The sequence below is a fragment of the Astatotilapia calliptera genome, chromosome 11 (assembly GCF_900246225.1).
Source record: "Astatotilapia calliptera chromosome 11, fAstCal1.2, whole genome shotgun sequence".
Lineage (NCBI taxonomy): Eukaryota > Metazoa > Chordata > Actinopteri > Cichliformes > Cichlidae > Astatotilapia > Astatotilapia calliptera.
The window spans coordinates 22,826,089-22,846,983 of NC_039312.1; the positions used below are offsets into that span (position 1 = coordinate 22,826,089).

General features: G+C 41.5%; 1 protein-coding gene across 3 annotated transcripts in view; it reads left to right on the forward strand.

Annotated features, from left to right (window-relative positions):
* clstn3 (calsyntenin 3) overlaps positions 1-20,895 on the forward strand; it is a 30,823-nt gene that overhangs the window by 845 nt on the left and 9,083 nt on the right. Inside the window, exons 2-13 of one of the 3 annotated variants that reach the window (XM_026184357.1) lie at positions 449-515; positions 2,862-2,984; positions 4,343-4,553; positions 4,728-4,936; positions 9,504-9,653; positions 10,503-10,688; positions 10,772-11,059; positions 13,881-13,993; positions 16,518-16,677; positions 17,347-17,406; positions 17,525-17,673; positions 20,355-20,503. In XM_026184357.1, the coding sequence (XP_026040142.1) occupies positions 449-515; positions 2,862-2,984; positions 4,343-4,553; positions 4,728-4,936; positions 9,504-9,653; positions 10,503-10,688; positions 10,772-11,059; positions 13,881-13,993; positions 16,518-16,677; positions 17,347-17,406; positions 17,525-17,673; positions 20,355-20,503 (1,865 nt within the window). The remainder of the gene's footprint in view (positions 1-448; positions 516-2,861; positions 2,985-4,342; positions 4,554-4,727; positions 4,937-9,503; positions 9,654-10,502; positions 10,689-10,771; positions 11,060-13,880; positions 13,994-16,517; positions 16,678-17,346; positions 17,407-17,524; positions 17,674-20,354; positions 20,504-20,895) is intronic. The other 2 variants (XM_026184358.1, XM_026184359.1) reach the window with 2 other exon arrangements.

Here is a 20,895-nt window from a genome sequence, read left to right on the forward strand (position 1 = left end):
GGGGTTTTCAGCTCCAACAATCCACAATGAAAACCTGGGAAAACACCCACACTGCCACACACACACATGCCACCTTTTCTCCTGACACACACTCCTGAGCAGGTATGCATGTGATCCACAGGCTATCCTGGGCTCTCGAGCTGAAACCACGCCACTCTCGTGATGGTGAACAGCTTCTCGATCGTTCATGTTCCTCCTTGTGTAGCCTCTTTTTTTTTTTTTTTTTTTTGCTGTGTAGGTCTTACATACGTGACTCTTGCACAGTGATGTTTTTGCACACACAGGCAGCACCAGTTGATAGGCCTGATCTGTCTCTGTCTTGTTACTGTTCCTGTCTCCTCTCACTGCTGATCAGTTGTTGATGCATGTACTGTATTCCTCCCCCTCTCTCCTCACCCCCACCCTGTTGCCCCTCTCCCCCCTCCTTTTTTTTCCTTTGCTCCCTCAGATGGACAGAATGAATTTTCTCTCCTTCCTCCTCCTTTGCTTGACTTCGGTTGCCATTGGCAACAAAGGTCAGTTCCTCATCCTTTTGACTGTTAATTGTGAAGTATTGAGATGATGGTTTTGAGGCAGGACCGTGGCTGTTTTGGCCCGAACTGTTCCTTTATTTACAGCTTCGACGCCTCGCTCGTTCAGCAGCACGTCTGAGCCCTCATACATGTTCATGACCCGGTGTGTCTGTGTCGCCTGTGGTGTGACTCTGAGAAAATTATAAATCTGTTCCCCCGCCTATAGCAGATTTATCATTCTGGAGAAGCATGACTCTGCTTCAGCATCATTGTTCCTGTGATTATCGTGTTGAAGGAAAGGCGGATGAAACGGGCGGAGGGAGAATGTCAGAGGAGAAGAAGGTAGAGGAGTGGAAACGCAGGGAAGATGAGGAGATTGAAGGAGATGGAGTGTCAGAGAGATGGGGAGGTGTGGTGGGAGGGGGGTGTTAGGAGAGAAAGAGGAGAAGGAGCTGTGACAGGAGAGGACGTGCCGAAAAGATCCATGCTGATAAGTGGGGGGGGGGGGGGTATAGAGAGGTGGTACGTGAGATCAGGTGACACGAGGGAAAAGAGAAGAGGAAAAGTGTGAGAGACTGGGCTATTTCTGTGTGTGGGTGAGGAGGGGTGGGTAAATGTTGTGGAGCGATAGAGTGACAGAGAGGGGAGGAGTGCCAGGGGACACAGAGAAGGAAGAGAGATGGAGTGAGCTGCCTCTCAATCTGTAATCCGGGATGTAATCCACAGGCCTGATGCTCAGATTAATGCTATAGCAGGGCAGGGCAGGGCAGGGCAGGGGAGGAAGGGGGGATCAGCAGAGGGGACAGAGGGCAGGAGATAAATGACCAAAAAAGAGACACACCAGAGGACCATGGAAACAGAGGAGGAGGAGAGGATGAATGTCTTTGATTAGGGCTGGGTATTAAACCTCAGTATGTGTTTGGTGCCAGCTAAAATTGGTTTGAACCAGTTGGTGTTACAAACTGTCTGGCACGCTCACATTTGTGCTCCTTACTTCTTTTTTGCTCAGTAATTTTTCTTTTATGTCATATTAAATAATGAAAGCATGCATATATAATTTGGACATTTGTGAAAATGTAAAAATAAATAAATAAATAAAAACCTTCTATTAAAGTATATGTAGCTATCGCTGCAATTAATAATACTTTCATTGTCACATAATCTGCCTAATTTCTTGATTAATTTCTTGATATGTGGATTAATTATTAACCACTTAACTGCAAAAACACTCAAGACAAAGCAGCATAATGTCACACCCGAAGATGAAGGGGTTTGACAGAAACGGGCATATCTTTTTAAAAATAGTCTGTTTTTAGTCACGTCTTTGCATGCAGTTTCATTAAAGCACAACAAAACCTCATAAGCAAATTCAGTTTTAACAGAAAGCCCATTATAGCTGGTGAGTCCGAGCCCATTTTCAGATACAGCGACGGAGCGTGACAGGCTTAAATGAAAAATACATTACGGCGTGCTTTTTTAAAAAAGTGTAATAGCAAGTACAATGGAAATACCTCCTCCAATGTTCTTAAGCTAGTTCGACAATAAAAAGCGTCTTGTGTTGTGAAGAATCAGAAAACTTTCACACGACACCCCGGCGCCGTCTCTGAAGGGAGAGCGGTGCGATCAGATTCAGAACCAGGAGCATTTTTCCTCTGTTCCCTCTCCTCTCTCAGACGAGACAGCAAAATTAGTTCTAGTCAGACTTTATGGAGAAAACTCACTGTGAAGACAACAAAGTGATTGCCAACAAAAGTCTGCCTGTGTCTGATTTCAGACTCTGTGTTAAGAGATTGAGGACAACAGAGGGAGGGCACTCCGGCTTTTGTTTTTGCTCTTTGCTGGAGTGTAAAATCATCATCCTTCTGGCTCATTAACTCGCCCTTTGATCACTCAGCACAGAACATTCAGCACCAGGATGAATAATTAATTTGCAATTAAAGGTTAAATTCAGAGTAAACCTGAGGCATTTGATTCTGACTCTGTTTTTTTTTTTTTGTGAGGCGCCTGTGGCAGGTCAGTTTAGGTGATTGATATGAGAAGTATATTTCTGTGTGTGTGTGATAGGGAGAAATCTGACTGGCTTTAATTACACTGTCAGACAGGAAGGTGTGCAGAGTGGTGCTTGACATGAACAAGGGCAGGTGGTCCATGATGGAGAAGAAAAAAGGGGGTTGGGGGGCGAACTGTGAGATTGTGAACGTGCTCAGACTGTCTCACATCCATCGTGTATTTTTCCCACTCGTGCACACTCTCACCATGTCCTCACCCATAATGAAGAGTTAAAAATAGATGCATTGGTTCCTTCTAATTGCTCCATTTAACCCAAAGCCTCCTCTCTGTGCCGTTTAGCCAATAAGCACAAGCCATGGATCGAGACAGAGTACCAGGGGATTGTCATGGAGAACGACAACACCGTGCTGCTCAATCCCCCTCTCTTTGCCCTCGACAAAGATGCTCCACTTCACTACGCTGGTAACACCAACTGCAATAAGAAGCATGGAAGAGCATTAAGTTGATGCGAACATTTTTGATGTGAAGCCTGCGGTAAAATAGGTCAAATCATCTGCTCGAGTAGCCGGACCGAAATCATCTCACTGGGTCAAATTGGAAATGATGTGACTTTAATTTTATGAACAGATTGATGCTGCAGCTCTGAGGCCAGTTTGAGGTTTATTTATGTCAGTTTACGTACTTGAACTTTTACTAGTAAACACGAGTGCTCATTTTTCACTTCGAGATGTCAGACTGCTGCCATTTCCAGCCATATTTCCCAACAGACGGTCCCTATATTAAAAGCAATGCATTCAGTCACAGAGTCCACTATTTTTAGACCATCATAGTGTAATTCAACCCTTCGTTGCAGGAGCAGTCAGCGGCGCTCTGCAGCCTGATGAAATGAGGTTATCGTGTTTGCACTTGCAGACCTGGAAATAACTATGTTCAGTCAAATTATAAAAGATCAACTTAAATTACTCAGGGGCTCCCTGAAATTTATTGGACCCGTGTCAAGAATGAAGAGGAAATTAGCTGTTTGCGCATGAACCTTCGACTTATGTCAGCCAGGGAAGATCCGCTTCATTTTGAGTCGCAGCTGCAATCTGTTTCATTCTATTCTGATCATGACTCCCAGCGTGAGATAAAGTGCCACTTAAAGCAATATCTAGATAGTTATCGGCACATTTCTGGTGTAAGGATGGATGATGTGACCTACAATCTGCTGAATATTACAATAAATTGTCACAGTTGGTTCAATAATGTAGCACTGTGGGACATTTCCCTTCCCACTGTGGATCACGTGTGATCTGTTTGTCCTAATTTATGCAGTATAACTTATTTAAACTTGACAGTGGGTTGATTAAATTGAATTTTTGCTGCTGAAAACATTAAAATAACTGTTTGATTGAAGGAGATGTGCACAGTTTTTAGCAGAGATTCAAAGCTGGGAAGATACATTTGAACGGTGAAGCTTTTTTTCAGAGAACAGAGACGCCACGATCGCCTTCATTTTTAGTCTAGACTGGACCAGGGGATTTGCAGCAGAGCTGTGCTGCAGGATCTCAGGTGTACTGTGGAGGAATATAGTTCACAAACACTTAGAAACGTATGATGGAGTCACAGCGTGGAGTGCTTTAAAGATAACGAGTAAAGCTTAACCAATCAATGCTCATCAATCAAAGCTAAGCCAATGCAAAGCCGCTCTGTTTAGTTATGTAACCTCGCATTAGTGTAGAGTTCCCAATTCAGACAATGCTTTTTTCTTTTTAATAAAGAATTTAATAAATAAATCATTGATTCTACTATCTGTCGCCGCCCCCCTTTCCCTCACCCAGGTGAAATTTGTGGCTTCCGGGTCCATAATGGCCCCTCGGGATCCGGTTCGGTCCAGTTTGAAGCTGTGGTCCTAGACCGCTCCACCGGTGAGGGTCTGGTTCGGTCCAAGGAGCCGCTGGACTGTGAGAGCCAGCGGGAGCACAGCTTCACCATCCAGGCCTACGACTGCGGAGAGGGACCTGATGGAGTCAACAGCAAGAAATCCCACAAGTTAGACCCCCACCCCCCCTAATTTAGACAGATTTTTAATCCTTTCAGCAATAATCAAAGTCAGTGTTTGAGGCTCTTCTAGCTATGCATTGTAAAAACTGTGCATCCAGTACTGCTTTCTGTTGTTCCAGTAATCTCCCTACTTGTTTGTCTTCCCGCTCCTGCTTTCCTCAGGGCCACCGTGCACGTTCGCGTGAACGACGTCAACGAGTTCTCCCCCGTGTTTGTTGAGCGTCGCTACGAGGCCTCTGTCCCAGAAGGGCGTCTGTTTGACCGAATCGTACGCGTGGAGGCTCTGGATGCCGACTGCTCCCCGCAGTACAGCCAGATTTGCTTCTATGACATCATCACTCCCAATGTGCCCTTTGCTATTGACAACGATGGTGAGATGAATCTCATTTTGCAAATTAGAGCCTCATAGACTAATCCATATTTCCCCTTTGATTCCAAGAAAAATACAATATGCCTGCCAGTCACCATATTATTTCCTTATTTTCTCTCTTTCTTGGGTGGCCGTGGTTTCAAATAGAATAACAAAATTCAATATTCGGATCAGTATTCAACTGCTAAACTCCGGATGTCCTCAATACATGAAGAACATACACACCAGACGCTGCTGCATAGCGACAGAGTGAAAAGATTTGCAGGCACTTATGATTCTTCTCCTCTCAGGTAGAAACCGAAAGATGTTAAAATAGACTTTGTGTGGGCGGACGATTGTTCTGTCTCTGCATCAACATCGCAACAGCTGTTCGGCTTAAAGGGGGCTTATTGTGCAAAATCCACCTATTTATTTAATTGTATTTTTGAGTATATTTGGGTTTGTATAACCCCAAAACTGTGAAGAAAGACCGCTTGCTTGCTTCTTTTCTTTCTGCAGAGATCAGGAACTGAGCCTCAAAATTTACTGCCCTGTTTGATGTCAAAAAGAGATAAGCACAGTGCTCAGCAGTCAAAAGACCTTTCCCCTTAAATTATGAATAAGCGCAACTATTATTCCCTCGCTCAAGCAACTTTTCCTAACCAACGTGTAATGTACTCCAGACACCTGAGGACTCAGTGTCCCAGTGGATTACATATGTTTTGATGACAAAATCCTCAGAGGTGATCCCATACAAGAGCGATTCAGTAATCACAGGTACTCTTTATATCAACTATTTTTGCCTAATTATCGAGTTGTTTCCACAACATCCATTCATTAGCTTAAGTGCTAATGATTTGGGAAATATTTAAATGGAAATAAACATTGAGATCATTATTTTATGCGATAGATTTAAAAAACAACTGAGTTTGAATGTTCTCAAATCTGTCACCTGGGAGTTTGGAGGTTTTCTGTTAAACTGATTTGAAAATGTGAAGTTTGAGTTTTATAGTGGATTTCCTGTGCATGATACCATCAGGGATACATATGTTTTCAACATAAATCCACATTACACTGAATTTACAGCTATTCAACAGATGTAAGATTGTAAGATTTTCCTCCCTAGAAATGTACCCCAACATTTTTATTGTCGTTCAGCCAGCATTTAAAAGATTTATGACACAAAAAGCACACATTACACAGCTGACAAAGTAACACATTTAACAGGACGCATTAGGAGAAAGAGAGAAACCCTTATTTCAGATAGAAGACATTTTATTTTCCTTTCTGTGTTTCTATAAATATGAAGCCCTTATCTAATGCTGCTTCTCAGCAGAACATAACTTCATCTCCCTGAAACATAAAACACTTTGTTTAATAGTTTATGCAACACTGCAGTGTGATCACAATGATTTAAAGGAGCAGTTTGCAGTTTTCCAACCTTACTGAACCTTTCAAACCACTGAATTATATCAAGTATCATGAAATCATTGCTTTGTTGATCTGAGTATTGCTGAAAATGATACTGAGTCCAGTTTATTTACTCGGTGTACCATATCCTGTACTCAGACAATAACAGTGTTCAGATCAGTTATATTAATCTGTTCTAAAAGTAATGTTTACTATATAATTGCACTTTTTTTATATTTCACATGTAATTTCTGTATAATTGCATCACTAATAAAAAGAACTCATATTTAATGATTTTATAAAAATCAGAAACACTCAGTAAAAGCATAAGCTATGATGGTGGGCCCAAATCCTGATACGATCTCAAATGGAAAACGTTAGCCATTTCTTTCATTTTAGGCCCCTGTGCTAAGTGCTAAGTGCTAACATGTCATCTCAGGAGCTGTTTAAATAAACTTTCTCTGCATTTTTGTTAAAATAACATCTTAAGCAAATATACAATACAAGCAATTAACCGTCTCTATACAGATGACAATACTGTAGAGGAGAAGAAGCATTTAAATTCCCTCCGCCATCATTTGTTTGGCTGTTGTGCCACTTTGGGGCAAACTGCTGCTGTATAATGAGGGTTTGTCAGTGAGTTTTAAAATACCTTTCTCATGTTTTAATTATTGTCTTAAAAATATGATGAAACTAATAAACAGACGTGTATCCTAATGTTAATTTGAATAGTAAAACTTGATAGTTAGTAAACCAGACAGCACCAAAAACAAGCAAATTGTGGCACAGCGGGCACATGTTCTGTAAAATAAATAATAAAACCCATGGACCTTTTGGATTAATTAAAAAGAAATTTGCTGCCGTACAAAACCGATCATCGCTTAAACTGAATATTTAATAATTTGATAAATTTGACCTGTGGATATTTGATGTTGCGCTAATTATCCATAAACTCAAATAAATCACTGCTAGAACGTGAGGCTGTTTTCAAACTGCAGATTAAAAGGAGTCCTGGTTTTGACCAGAATTCACTTCAAAAACATGGAGGGTACCAGTGCTTATTGGTCTCTGTCATAGACATTAAATTGGTGTTAAATTGGAGTTTTGCTTTTCGAACTATGACATGAAACTGATGCCTAAATATGGCTGAACAAAAACAAGTTTTTGTCTTCTTGAACTGGGTGTAAAACTGATTTGGTTTAGTGAAGCTTAAAGGCTCCAAGGATGTCATGTGACCACCTCCTGCACGTTTTTAAGTAAATAAAGCTGGAAACAATAACAATTTCAACCCTGTCATATGTGCTCTGAGAGCCTGAAAGTTAAAAAGTAATCAGAATATAACGGTCAAATTTCAGGTGACGTTATTAAATAAACTAAAACTCTTATACAAAAAAGAAAGAGCTGATTTTTAGGGAGTTGGGTTGGAGGCACTGATTTGTTTTCCTTGGTAGGCGGAGCAGTAAATATGGCTGATGTTACCTTTAGCTTTGATTCATAAGAACGCAGAGCACAAACCATACTCACTAACTGGAGGTTTGAATCCTGACAAAGTGCCTTTCTGTAGCTGGAAATTATAGTTATATTAGGATTATTTGACTACCCTGTGAAGGTTATTTATATGTTAACAAGCTGCTGTGTTGTTGCTGGTGTAGGCATTTTGAGTAACAGAGTCCCAAAGCTTTCTCATTCTTGGTGTTGATGCCCCATGTATTATTGCCAGCGTTATGAACTTTGGTCTCCACAGAGCAAGGCTCGTGTTTTTGGTTTGACAGCTTATTAAAAATATATTTTTTATCTTGTTGGTAGACCGTCCCGCTGCACAGAAGCATTTACACATTTATCAGTTTTTGCCAGCAGACAGAATCGACGAGGAGGCACCTTCACGCAAAACAAACCTAAGAGAGCCATTAGATGTTTTTCCTCCTCAGGCGTGGGACCTAATTATGCTCCATCACTATGTCCAAGCTGTAATGCGGAGGGATGACGTGAGAAGGCGTGCAAACTTTAGCACAGATTTGGCCAAAAAGCGAGAGCTGGGTTTGGGTTGTTGTGCTTCATTGCCATCGGTCACATCTGTTTGTTTCTTCTGTGCTCACATATAGTGTGTTTTAATACAGATTAATTCACATTAAGCTGATCTCATCCACATACTTTTCCTGTTTCTGCTGTTAGTTTGTGAAAAGACTGTGAAAAGTGACACAAATGTGGCCTATTAAGACTACATTGTTAACAAGCCATATGTTGCCACTCTCCACTGCTAAAATCTTGATTTTATAACTATGAGGTCCTCCGATAAAATCACTATACACATAAATTTAAAAAAATAAGATGAAAACAACAGCTGTCTTGTGATTTTGGTCACATTTACATGTAAAATGATCCCACAAAGAGCACGTTCTCCTTCACATCTATATCTTCTGCCCTGCGGTTGAATGCGTGTTGTGTGCTGTCTCTCGTCTCTGTTTGATTTAAAGCTCCAAACAATCTGTTTAGAACAACAATGAAAACCTTGAAAATGAATGAATATTGGAGCTTTAGGCTGAATCCTTTGACTGGTTGGTTTGGGATCAAGTGCAGCTGTTTAACAGAGTGTCACAGCAACTGAGAAGGACCCTGTTTTGGTATGACTGTGCAGAAATGTCCCAGACTTGGAGGGCTTTGCCGAGGATGAGCGGTTCCTTTCTTTAGGGGTCAGACTGATACAACAGCACAGCAACCTTTTGTTCCAGATTTGCTCAAACGCTGTGGGCTGTTTATTGTCTATTTTCTGTTTCAATTTGTCTATTCTGCTCCTGTTTCTACCTCTGTCTCTTTCATCCCTCTGTTTTTCCCTCTCACCATGTCACACCATCTTCTTTCCTTAGCATTGTTTGTCAGCTGGCATGCTGAGTGCTGTCAGCCTATCACGGATACTCGCTGTTTATTCATCTTTATCTCTAAAAACAGGAAAACCCTTCAGTTTTTTATCCTGTTGTGTGCAATCTGTCCTCGCTTTCATATCACCGAGCATGACGCGTTTAACAGGGCAGTGGCTCTGCTGTTGGGAATGTGCCGGTTTTATCAATGGGTCTTTATTTGACCCGAGCTTCAGTTATGCAACAACCTTGTGGTTGGGTGACTAATGTTCTATTTTTTTCCCCGGTTTATTTTTTGTTTCATTATTTTTCTGTGTCTCCTAGGAAACATTAAGAACACAGAGCCGTTGGATTCAAAGCGGCAGCGCATTCACACCTTCTGGGTGACAGCCTTCGACTGTGGAAAGAACCGCGCTCAGGCTGACGCTCAGGTTGTTGTCACGGTCAAGCCGTCCTGCAAACCCGGCTGGATCGGTAATTTTTCACACGCACTTCTCTTTTTCTGATCCCAGAACAAGGCCGATGAGACTTTACACATACGTGCGCTTTAGTTGTTTAATATTTTCCTTTTTTTGTGGTGATGGGGGAGATGAAACTTTCACTTTGATTTAGAAAGTGTGTGGGCTGCCACTTGGATGAATCACCTTTGCATGTTTAGATCAAAAGAACTGTGTTTTAAAGAGGCGGTGTTGAATCTTAGTAATATCAAGGGAAGGTAACTGCATAGTTAAACTGTGACAGTATATTTTTAGATCACACATACGACTACAGCAATGTTACGTGCTTTTTCAGACAGTAGATTTCCTGTTTAAAAGGGGAAGTCCACAGAGGAGGTTCATGGATGTAGTGAAGGAGGACGTTAGGGATAGATGGGCTGTATAAATTTAACACACTTTCCCCTTTTTAGCATGCTGGAGTCAGTCGGCTTTGACATTTTTTAAAGATAAGGGTAGTTAACTCCAAAGCAGTTTTCAGACATGAACTCTGGGAAAAACTGGAGAATCAAGTTGGGATATTGTCTGAGGTTGCCTTCTCTCACATGTATCACACAGCAGGGGAATGTTTGCGTCATATTTATTCTCACTATCGTGGTTTAGCCGAGACATGACGCCCACTCCCTCGCTGGGAAATCACTCCACAAATTACCCGTGGTAATTCTCACATGGCCGCAATCAGACACCAGGCATACCTTGTGCTAGGGGAAGTCGATGGTTCGAGACATTTAATGTCTGAGTCGTCTGCGTTTGATGCTAAAGGAGTGTAGAAAAGGTCAGAAGGGCTCAGATGTTAAAGGTGAAGCGGGTATTGATACTTTTTTTTCAGGATGGACCAAGCGTGTAGAGTACACCCCTGGGTCAGGCAGCATCCCTCTGTTCCCCAGCCTGCATTTGGAGACCTGTGAAGAGACCGTGTGGAACATCCAGGCCACCGTAGAGCTCCAGACCGGCCACATCGGGAAAGGCTGTGACAGAGACAGCTACTCCGACAGATCTGTGCGACGTCTGTGTGGTGGGTTCAGGCTTATGACTGAAAACATGTTAACCTTTTGACATCAGATCCGTTATTTCTATCACCTCTCTTTTTTGTATCAGGTGCTGTCAGGGGCGAAGTCGACCTGCTCCCACCTCCATCTCCTGCCGCTAACTGGACTTCAGCGCTGCCCACTCTCCCGTCTTCCGACTCATCTCTGATCTTCTCCTTCAACGGCTCCAACCACGTTGCTGTCGTGCCCGATTCGGTTGTGTCCGCACTATCCGGCGACCACTTCACCCTCCAGCTGTGGATGCGCAGAGGTGGTGCCAACATCCAGCCTGCGACCACGCAAACCAGAGGAAATCGCAAGGAGGAGGAGACTATTGTCTGCAGCACCGTCAGGAATGGTAAGCGCTGTCCCTTGCACATTAATTTAGCCTTTGGGACTGCGAGTGATGTTGTGGTTAGAAATGGTTTTGCTTCTTCACTTTTATATCCACTCCTCAGTCATCTAAACCCTTAGAGGGCACCATTTTATCACGTGAGCTTCGGGGAAAATCATGCCCTGAAAAAAAACTGTTTAAAGCTACTATCAAGGTGCTCTTGAGAGAGGCACTTAACCTCCAGCTGCTCTGCTTGTGCAGCCAAGTGGAAAACAGAAGAAGAGTAAAATACTGTAATTGTGCCAGGAACAATATTATGGGTAATGTGAATATTTTCAGCTGTGTGACTTTGTATGGGTGCAGTTTTCAGCAAGCTTTCCTTTTTGATAAAATTCACAGGTGAGAAAAACATGGTGGAGTTTCAGATTGAATGTAAACTCACGTCGTGCGTCTGCACCAGCAGCAGAAGCTGGCTGGTCCTTTTTCTTTTCACCTCGTCCGCCTGTCCGTGTGTCCCATTCTCGTGAGCGTGATGTCTTAGCAGTGTTTGAGGGAATTTGGCACAAAGATTCACTTTGACTCAAAGATGAAATTATACATTTTTTTGTCTGTTCTTAAACAAGTTCAATAAATGTGTTTGTGTTTTACTCAAGAATTAATATGCTAATTATTCCATACAGTTAGAGCCATAATAGATTGGACAAAGACTCTATGTACATATATGACAAATAAAGTGAAGACTTTCAGCTTAAATTCAAGGGGTTTAACAAAAGTATTACATTAACTCTTTACAGCCATGTTTACACACAGTGCCCTGTTTTCAGAGGCTCTAAAATCATTGGATAATTGACCGATGAGCTTTTTCACGGCTAGGTGAGGCCTGTTCACCTGTTATTTCATAATAAATGAAGCAGACATAATATCTGAAGTTGATTCAAAGCATTTACCTTGTATTTTATGGCTTTTTACTGTATTTTTAAAAAAATATGAGACCCAAAGACATATCAGTACGAGGGAGGGAGGCCATCACTGGGCTGAAAAGCCAAAATAAATCAGAGAGATTAAATAAGCCGTAGGAGTGTTTAAATCGACAATTTGACACGTTATGAAACACCACAGAAGCCAATGAAAGTGGATGATGACAGTATTTTTTTTTTCATGGTTAAGGAGAACAACCAAGCCATGAAAACTCTCAAAGGTCCACAACCAAGAGAAACCTTCATTAATGTAAATACAAGCTGCAAACCACTGGTAAAAGAACGCGAAGGCCAGGTGAGACTTTCCCAGAAAACATGTAAAAGAGCCTGAAAAGAAAATTTGGCCAGATTACACCAAGATGAACTTGTAGTAGAATGACGGTAAAACAGAAGCATCATCTGTTAAACATGGTGGAGGCGATGTTACGGCCTGGGCATCCATGGCAGCTAGTGTTTATTGATGATGTGGTCACAGATAGAAGTAGCAGGATGAATTATCAAGTGTACACGTTTAGATTCAGACTGCAAAACTAATCAGACAGCACTTCACAGTGCAAATGGATAATGAGTCAAAGCAAATAAAGAGTTTCTCAAAGCAAAGAAATGTTATGTTCATCAATGACCAATTCATTGAAGAATATCAATGAGTTGATATTTGTCATCAGAGTATGTTTTTGATTTGCTGATGTCACCTAATACTGTGCAGGAGGCAGGTTTTGGACCCAGTATGAAGGACTCGAGAGGCAAACGTGAACTCTAAATGCTTTTCAGAATCACAAAATGGGATATCACAAAAGGATGTGACAAAGGACCAGGAGGAAGACACGGACAATTTAAACACAAGGCATTTAGGTGAGGGGTAAACAGGTGGGAGACACAACAGGAACAAATCATGGATAACGAGACACGGGAAGTAAAGCTAGACACAGGGCACAGGAGACCAAGGACTAACAAAATAAAACGGGAAAATACTACACACTGAATCGCAGAGGAAAACTCGACAAAGCACAGGGAACACAGACGAGGCCGATAAAACATGACAGGACAAAAAACAACAAACTTTAAATCAGAACAGAAACCAAGAACAAAGGGATAAACACTGAGGAATTATAACTAACTCGACACAAAGGGATACAAGACAAAACACAGAGGCTGGATTAGACCAGACACAGAAACATAAGGGAGGCAAGAAAACAAACTGAAACCAAGAACAGAATTAAATGCGAAACCTAAACCTGGGAACATAAATACGGAGAAACAAATCAGGAAATGATCTAAAAAAAAGACACAAAACTCAAAAGTTTGATTCTTAGACCCAGAGACTGTAACAACTGAAGGCAAAAGGCAGAAAGACCCACAAACAGCAACAACCAAATCTGGCCGAACATCTCAAGGGAGGAAATGCAGCATTTGGTGATGTCCATGGGTTCTAGACTGCAAAGGATTTTCATCCAACAACACTTAATGCAAATTCTTGCAAAATCCCTTTAATTAAAGCTGGAAGTTTGCACTTTAATCACATCTTGATTGATTTATAATCCACTGTGCAGAGGGAAAACTACAGAAACTGGGTATTTGACCAACAAATGATTGCCCCAACTGTAAATCTTCTGTGCTACCATGTTGAGGATGTGCATACAGATTCCATGTATTAGAATACAGCTTATTTGCCACCACATCCATATTATGAAGCACCGTCTACTGTCAGAATCACTGGCCGCTCCACTGGCTGGTGAATCCACACCACAGCAAACCAGTAATTCTTCCCATTTCTTCTTTATTCTCCCAAAGAAACGCTGGATGATTTTAAGAAGTTCTGACAGGCCTGCGCCAATTATCTTCTGTTTTTCTGCTCTCCTGCTCCACAGATGACTCCTTCTCCCATTACTCCCTCTCCGTCCACGGCTGCCGCCTCTCCCTCTTCTACTGGCCCGACGTCTCAGCCGCTCGCCCCGTCAAGTTCTTGTGGAAACTGGAGCAGGTAACTGAAGGGAAGTGCAATGCTCAGCTTCGATGCTGTCGGTTGCACAGTTTCTTCTGTTTCTCAAGCTCGAAATTAAGCTGAAATAGAAGAAAATTCAGTCGTTACTTTTTATGTCTGTGCCATGTCAAACATCAGAACCGTCCCTCGTTGGAAATTTAGCTATTTTACAGATGAGGATATATGCAGAGTGAGTGAAATGACAACCCTATTGTTTATTTAGATAAAAGGCTTTTTCTTTCATCTCCCGGGCTTTCTCTAACGAGATCATTTAAATGTTTCATGCATGAAGAGGATCTGTGCGTCATCCGTATTTACAAAATCAATTTCTGTTCGGACTATTTTGTGCAGTCCGTTCCCAGTAAAAAGGAAATGGAACAAAATGGAACTCATTTTCTGTTCTGATCACATCGCATCTTCAGCACCGTGGTGAAACGCGCAGTCTCAGCCGAGTACATGAAGATGTTTGTGTCGCTGCACGAACCTTTTATGTATCACAACATACTTCTCGACTCTAAATCTATATCTTTCATCATAAAGCTACCTGTGAGGTTAAAAGTCCAGCATGCATCAGAATACATGAATACAAGTAGCGAGGTCTTTCGGCACACCTGTATACCTGGATGCATGCGAGGCTGTGGTTTGGTGTACGTGGTGGAGGGTGATCGGGGTTTGTTTTGACGGAAGCCACCAGTCTCAGACAGATTGAAGTCACATGGATTAAAGGATGCTGAGCTGATACAGAGAAGATTTGTTAAATCCCCCTGTCTGGACCTCAATATCTTATTACCCTGTCTTTCTTTCCTACTCCCTCTGCCTTTGTAATTCCCCTGTCATTTGTGTGCTGTATTCCTTCAGGTTTCACATCACTGATAAAGAAAGTTTATCACAGCAAATGTCTGCAGGAATTCACCTGTGGTGGAAAGTACATTTATAAATATATATAAATACTCAAGTAGTAGAATCATTTGGATTATAATTTTGACTTGCAGCTTACAAAAGGAAATGTCTTGTCAGGGGAACTTGTCACTTGATTGGATTTCAGAAGTTCCAAAAGCAAATTTCACCTCAAAACTTTGACTTGAATTTTAACAAGTATTCAATAAGTGGCAAAAACAGCCACAAAGGCAAAGAAAATTTGCATAGTCGGATTTCATTTATCTCATTTCCTACCAACGTGGCAACCTTCAAGGCTTAAAAATATAGGAAAACCAACCCAAACCCCCCCAGAAGAAACTGCACGAAACACGAGTCACACCACACACACATGTTAGCATGCCCAACTTCACCTTACAGCTTTTCCTTCATTGCATGTACAGGGGTGAATTTCTTTATAACTTTTGTACTGAATCATGACTTAAAATGAGGGTCGAGGTTGCTGCAGCTGTAGCTGGTAGCTGCTAAGCCTCACCCTGAACTGGACCTCTCTGCTGTTTTTGAGTTGTTGGTGTCTTTTGAAGCATTATTTAATAGATTTATCTGACAAGTATTACGTCTTGTTGTGTAATTATTTATAATAACAGACAATATGTCCATCCTGGTTTTAGTCAGTGAGGTTTTATTAGTCTGTTATTTAGTGCTAAATAGCAGGTATATGTGTCTGTGTATTAAACCCATACAGTCTATGGATCTGGTTCAAACTTACCACTCCACCGTCTCATCCAAATGTGGTTCCTTCTTATCCAAGAAAACCAACACAACACCAGCACTAACGTTTTAGAAAGGGTCTCTCAAACCAGTTTGTGATGTCATAGCGGGGTGTACCCGTCTTTTTATACAGTCTATGTTCCTACCAAGGATATTACAGGTAAAGCTGGATGTGGACAAAACATTTAGGTTAACTAAAATTTAAATAAAATTCAAAAATTTAAAAAAACCAAACTTGGAAAACTAAACTAAACTAAAAGTATAGAACAAATGTCCTTAGTTTTGGGATTAGGGATTTTTGGGATCTGTACTGATTTTCCTAAATCTTACCTCTGGCATTTCTTTAAAATAACATCATAAATAATAAAGACTAAAGCCAATGTAGAAACTAATAAAAATCTAAATCTAAGCTAAACTGAAATAAGCAAACACACTCTGGAAACTAAATGAAACTAAACTAATTTAAACTGTCCAAAAGAAATAAAAATAAAAATGAATTAGAACATAAAAAACGGTTCTTTCCCCATTTTGTGACCCTTTGAACGATTCCAAGCTTTTTGTTCAGAACCACTGAGCTAAACTTTACAAATTACTAGCATTACTTTATTTTTATTAGTTAAAACTGTTTCCTGAACCAGCTACAACAATAATAGGAGACATTTTCGTCTTCAGAGTGTTGTTTCACATACATTTTAATGCTAATACCTGAGCCAAGCTGTTTGATGAGAGGAGAAGTCATGCAAACTCTGCAGGGTTGTAGGGCTTCACAGTATTTTTCCATGGCTGTAGTGGTACTTTTATTTAAATATAGAGTCTGAGTAATCATTCCACCCAGATAATGCACTCATGCTGACTCCATGTTATCTCCCTCCAACAGGTGTGTGACAGCGAGTGGCATCATCTTTCACTCAGCGTCCAGTTCCCATCAGTGACCCTTTACGTGGATGGAGTGACCTTTGACCCCGCCCTCATCCACGACAACGGAGCCATCCCGAACCCCGCCCCGCGTCAGCGCATGTTCATCGGTGCCTGCTGGGGTGAGACTAACATGCTGCGCGTTTCATCTCAGCTCAAAGAAAAGCTTTGCTTCCTGTCTGAAAGCTGCTAGCAGCAGTTTGAATCCTCGTTTCCGTTTCTCCATCCCTGAAATGTCGTTTAAACCCAACATCAGCAGAGATAGCAGGATGCAATTTCTGGCAAGTTACGAGTCCTCGTGAGGCATCTCGAGACAGGCCTCTGAGACGTTTCACACCGCGCCGTTTCTCCCTTTCATTTCACTCAGTTATAATTCACTTGATGCATCTTGTCTTTGAGGGCTAATAATATAACTGACTTATCAATTATTCAGGGCAGCAGAACAACACGAAGGCCAGACAGCCATCAGCCACTTACACCCGAGCCGCTGGTTAAAATGGGAAGCTCTGGCTGCCAATTAGCAGTGAAAAACACACACACAGTCACTCCGTTTCCTGCGTGGCAGCAGCTGCTGCCGGATAATGAGGAGATGCTGCAATTTTTGAAGATTGTCAACAGTTTTCTTGCTGCCTGTGTTTTTTTTATTCTCCCTGTCAATCTTTGGTACCCTCAGATTTCCTCTCGCTTGCTCTTCAAGCCCCTCTCGACTGAAAAGTATTTCTTGGAGCGCCTCATTGTTTTCTGTTTTTCTCTTCCCCCTCTCTCTCCCCGCTGCGCCGCTTTCCCTGCAGAGCCTGAGGAGAAGCAGAAGGAGATACTAAACAACACCATCCCAGAGGGTAAAGACTCAGGTGACCTTCTTGTTTCACACTGTTGTCAGCGTGATGGTGTGCGGTCTGCCATTTTGCTGTGTCATTGCTGGTGTAGTTGAAGTTTCATGGGATGATGTTATGTGTGTTCACACCTTAGTGAAGTATGTTGGCAGTTACCATGGCCTGTTGTCTGGGGTGACGGTGCGTCCTGGCAGCGTGGAGCCTCACAGCGTGGTCGAGTGCCTGTACGCATGCAGGGAGGGGCTGGACTTTGGCGACCTGGAGACTTTGGGCTCTGGCATGAAGGTAACAGCTAAGGGAGCTCTAGGCTGCCAGATCACACACCTCCAGTTATTCCCGTCTGGGAAAGTCACTTAATATCCACATTTCAAACACATCTCTTCTCCAAATCTTTTTTGGCTGATGCCGTGATGGCTGAGGTTGTTTGTGGTTCATGGTTACTTTATATGCAGTGCAGCTGGGATATGACAGAGACACTGCATGGAAATAAACAACATTATCCTTGAAAGTACAAATCGTATAACAGTACAGTAAACTGTAAAAAATAAAAAATTCCTTAAATGTGGAAGATGAATCTTAATTTTTCTATAAAAGACAAATACTGTAGTTTTTAGACCTGCATTTAAATAAAATCAAAATAACGATACAGTATAATTCAGCTCTTTTTCGGCTTCTGAAGTCCCGAAATCCTTGCAAACTTAAAGTGTCTCATATAAAAATCCCAAATGTTCACTTATTGAGGAAAACATCTGGATATCGACCATTTACAGAAAAATCACATCAGTTTATCCATCTTTACAACATTCCCTGTGTTTGGGACAGCGTGGCATTGGAGTGGTTAGCAATGTCGCCTCATCGTGAGAAGGTTTCTGGTTCAACCCTCAGTTGGAGCCTCACTGTTTGACACTTGGTTTTGTCCAACCTTCTCCCACAGTCCAAAGACATGTTAATTAGTGATTCTAAATGAATATATGTTTAGGCTGTGCTTTAAGTGCTCAGTAAGTCCAGAAAAATACTGTATAAATTCAAGCGTGTTACGTCATGTTTTATAATTCACACTTGTGTGTTTAGTTTGTTAAGCAGGTTGCATCTTCGGTGCAGAAAAAAAGGTTGCAAATGAGGTCATCCCACACTTAATGTGCACACACTTAAGTCTTTTTTTTTTTTGCTTGGTTGAAGACACAGGTGTAGCATCTTCACAGCTCACCTGAGCAATGCTCCTAAACTTTTTTGCTGTTTAACGACAAAATGAAACAAAACAATAAGAATTGAAACCATGTATTTGCTGGTTGGATAATCCATATTGATTTTTAAGCTTTAGTAGCTCCATTCACCACCAAACATTTGTAATGCGCGAGCAGATAAATGTTCAATAACTGCCCAAAGTTATGATTTTGACCTAAAGTAGGGGTGGGCAAATAATTTCCCTAAGAGGCCACGTGAGAAACTACGAATATTATGAAGAAAAAATCCACCTTAAATGCTATGGTCTTTGCTTTTAAAGCAGAATTGGTAATTCAGTCATTTTCTCCTCTATTCTGTAGCTTTTAAGACTAAAAAGCAGCAACATGTGCTTTAAATAATTAGGAGGATGCTAGGGATAAGGTAAGATGGAGGTAGATGATGTGCTGTGGCGACACCGAAGGGAGCAGCTGAAAGATGTGGGGAAAAAAAACATACTTTGCACCAGGTCCATTGATATTTGTGTAGTATGTCAACCAAAGGAACAATAGCTACTTAACTCTACAAACAAGCCACTGCTCAACCATACACATGTGCATGTTGTTTGCTTTGATGCTGAAAGCAGAGCTTGCAGACACCTAAGCAAAGAGCTGAGTGTGATTTTTGTCCTCTACAACAGCGGTCTCCAACCTTTTTTGCTCCACGGGCCGGTTTATGCTCGACAATATTTTCACGGACCGGCCTTTAAGGTGTCGCGGATAAATACAACAAAATAAAACTAGTACCGGTACCGAAAAAGAAGATTTATTCATAACACACGTGAAAAGACCCAGGAAAACCGAGTTAACGATAAAAACAATAACAAAATAACGCTGAAAACCGATAAAAACCCTCAAAACCATACATTTCACACCTGAGCCTCTACCCTCGTGGCCCGGCACCAAACGACTCACGGACCGGTACCGGTTGGGGACCGCTGATCTACAATATATTTGCACTTAGTTGCATAAGTAATTGGACAATGACACTTTTCCTTTGTAATTTTGCCTCTGCACACCACTACATTGTGTTTAAATCAAACAATCAGCATGTGATTGAAGTGCAGACTTTCACTTTTAAATCAAGTGGTTTGACAAAAGAACTGCATTCATTTAGGAATTACAGCCATTATTGTCTAAAGTCTAAAGGGATGCTGATGCAAGTGAAGGAGGCTCCAGATACTTATGGACATGACTCTCTGCGTGCCATTGTGACTTTTTTTTTCAGCATATTAATTCCAACCATGAATTTTTCTATTTCTCCTGCAACCTTTCATATTATTTACAGGAACCTGACCACTGATGTTGCAAGGATAATGGAAAGTGTAGTACCATTTCTGACCCCTGAAAATGCTTTTCTTTTGTTTTTTGTTACATTATACATTTTGACTTCATTGTAATTTTCCACTTGACATCCCTACATTGTTTTACAGTGAATATTTACTGCTGCAAAAGCACTGAGGCAGATACTTAATGCCCAAAATGATGACGAAAACAGCTCAACTGCTGGACACGAGTCGGGGTCACTCCTTTTTGTATGAAAACTGCTGAAAACAATTAATGACATTATGATGAAAAAGTGTTCTTTTATCAAATCAATGGTCGGATAATGGTCATAAATGTGCCCACTCTGTCGTTCTAGTGAGTAAAATAGACTTGTTGTTTAAGGGTTAACATGAACGGTCCATACCTGCCGGGAGCTTTGATGTAAATTAATATGAGCGTCCTTCTCTTTTGACCCTCCAGGTTCACGTGAATCCCAGCCAGTCTGTGTTAGTGCTGGAAGGAGACGACATCGAGAGCTTTAACCGTGCAGTGCAGCAGGTCACGTACAGAAACTCTCTACGCTTCGCCACCCCTGGCGTTCGTCCGCTCAAGCTTACCACCTCCCTCAGGTACAAAAACACAAAGATGAGTGTGCATGAACCTCAGTAATATTACATGTAAGACTGAGTTATAAAGACGTGCTGGTTTCACACTCCTAGGCCAGAATGTAATTTAAATGCAAGGATGCAATCAGGAACCTCTTGCAAGACAAATTTGCTATCTGACTACATTCAGATTGTCCTTTGAGTGGAAACAAAACATTCGTGCTATTTAAACAGAATTGGAGAAAAGCAGGAAACAAAGAGGGGCAGTGAAAGATGACAAAGGCAGAGAGGAATGTAAATCAGCACACTGGAAATCTCCCAACAGCAGAAATTGAGTTTGAGCAGCTGAACTTGTCAGATGAAGTGTCACTCACTGCTGCCTTCTCCTCTGACATTGAACTCATCAAACGTGGACC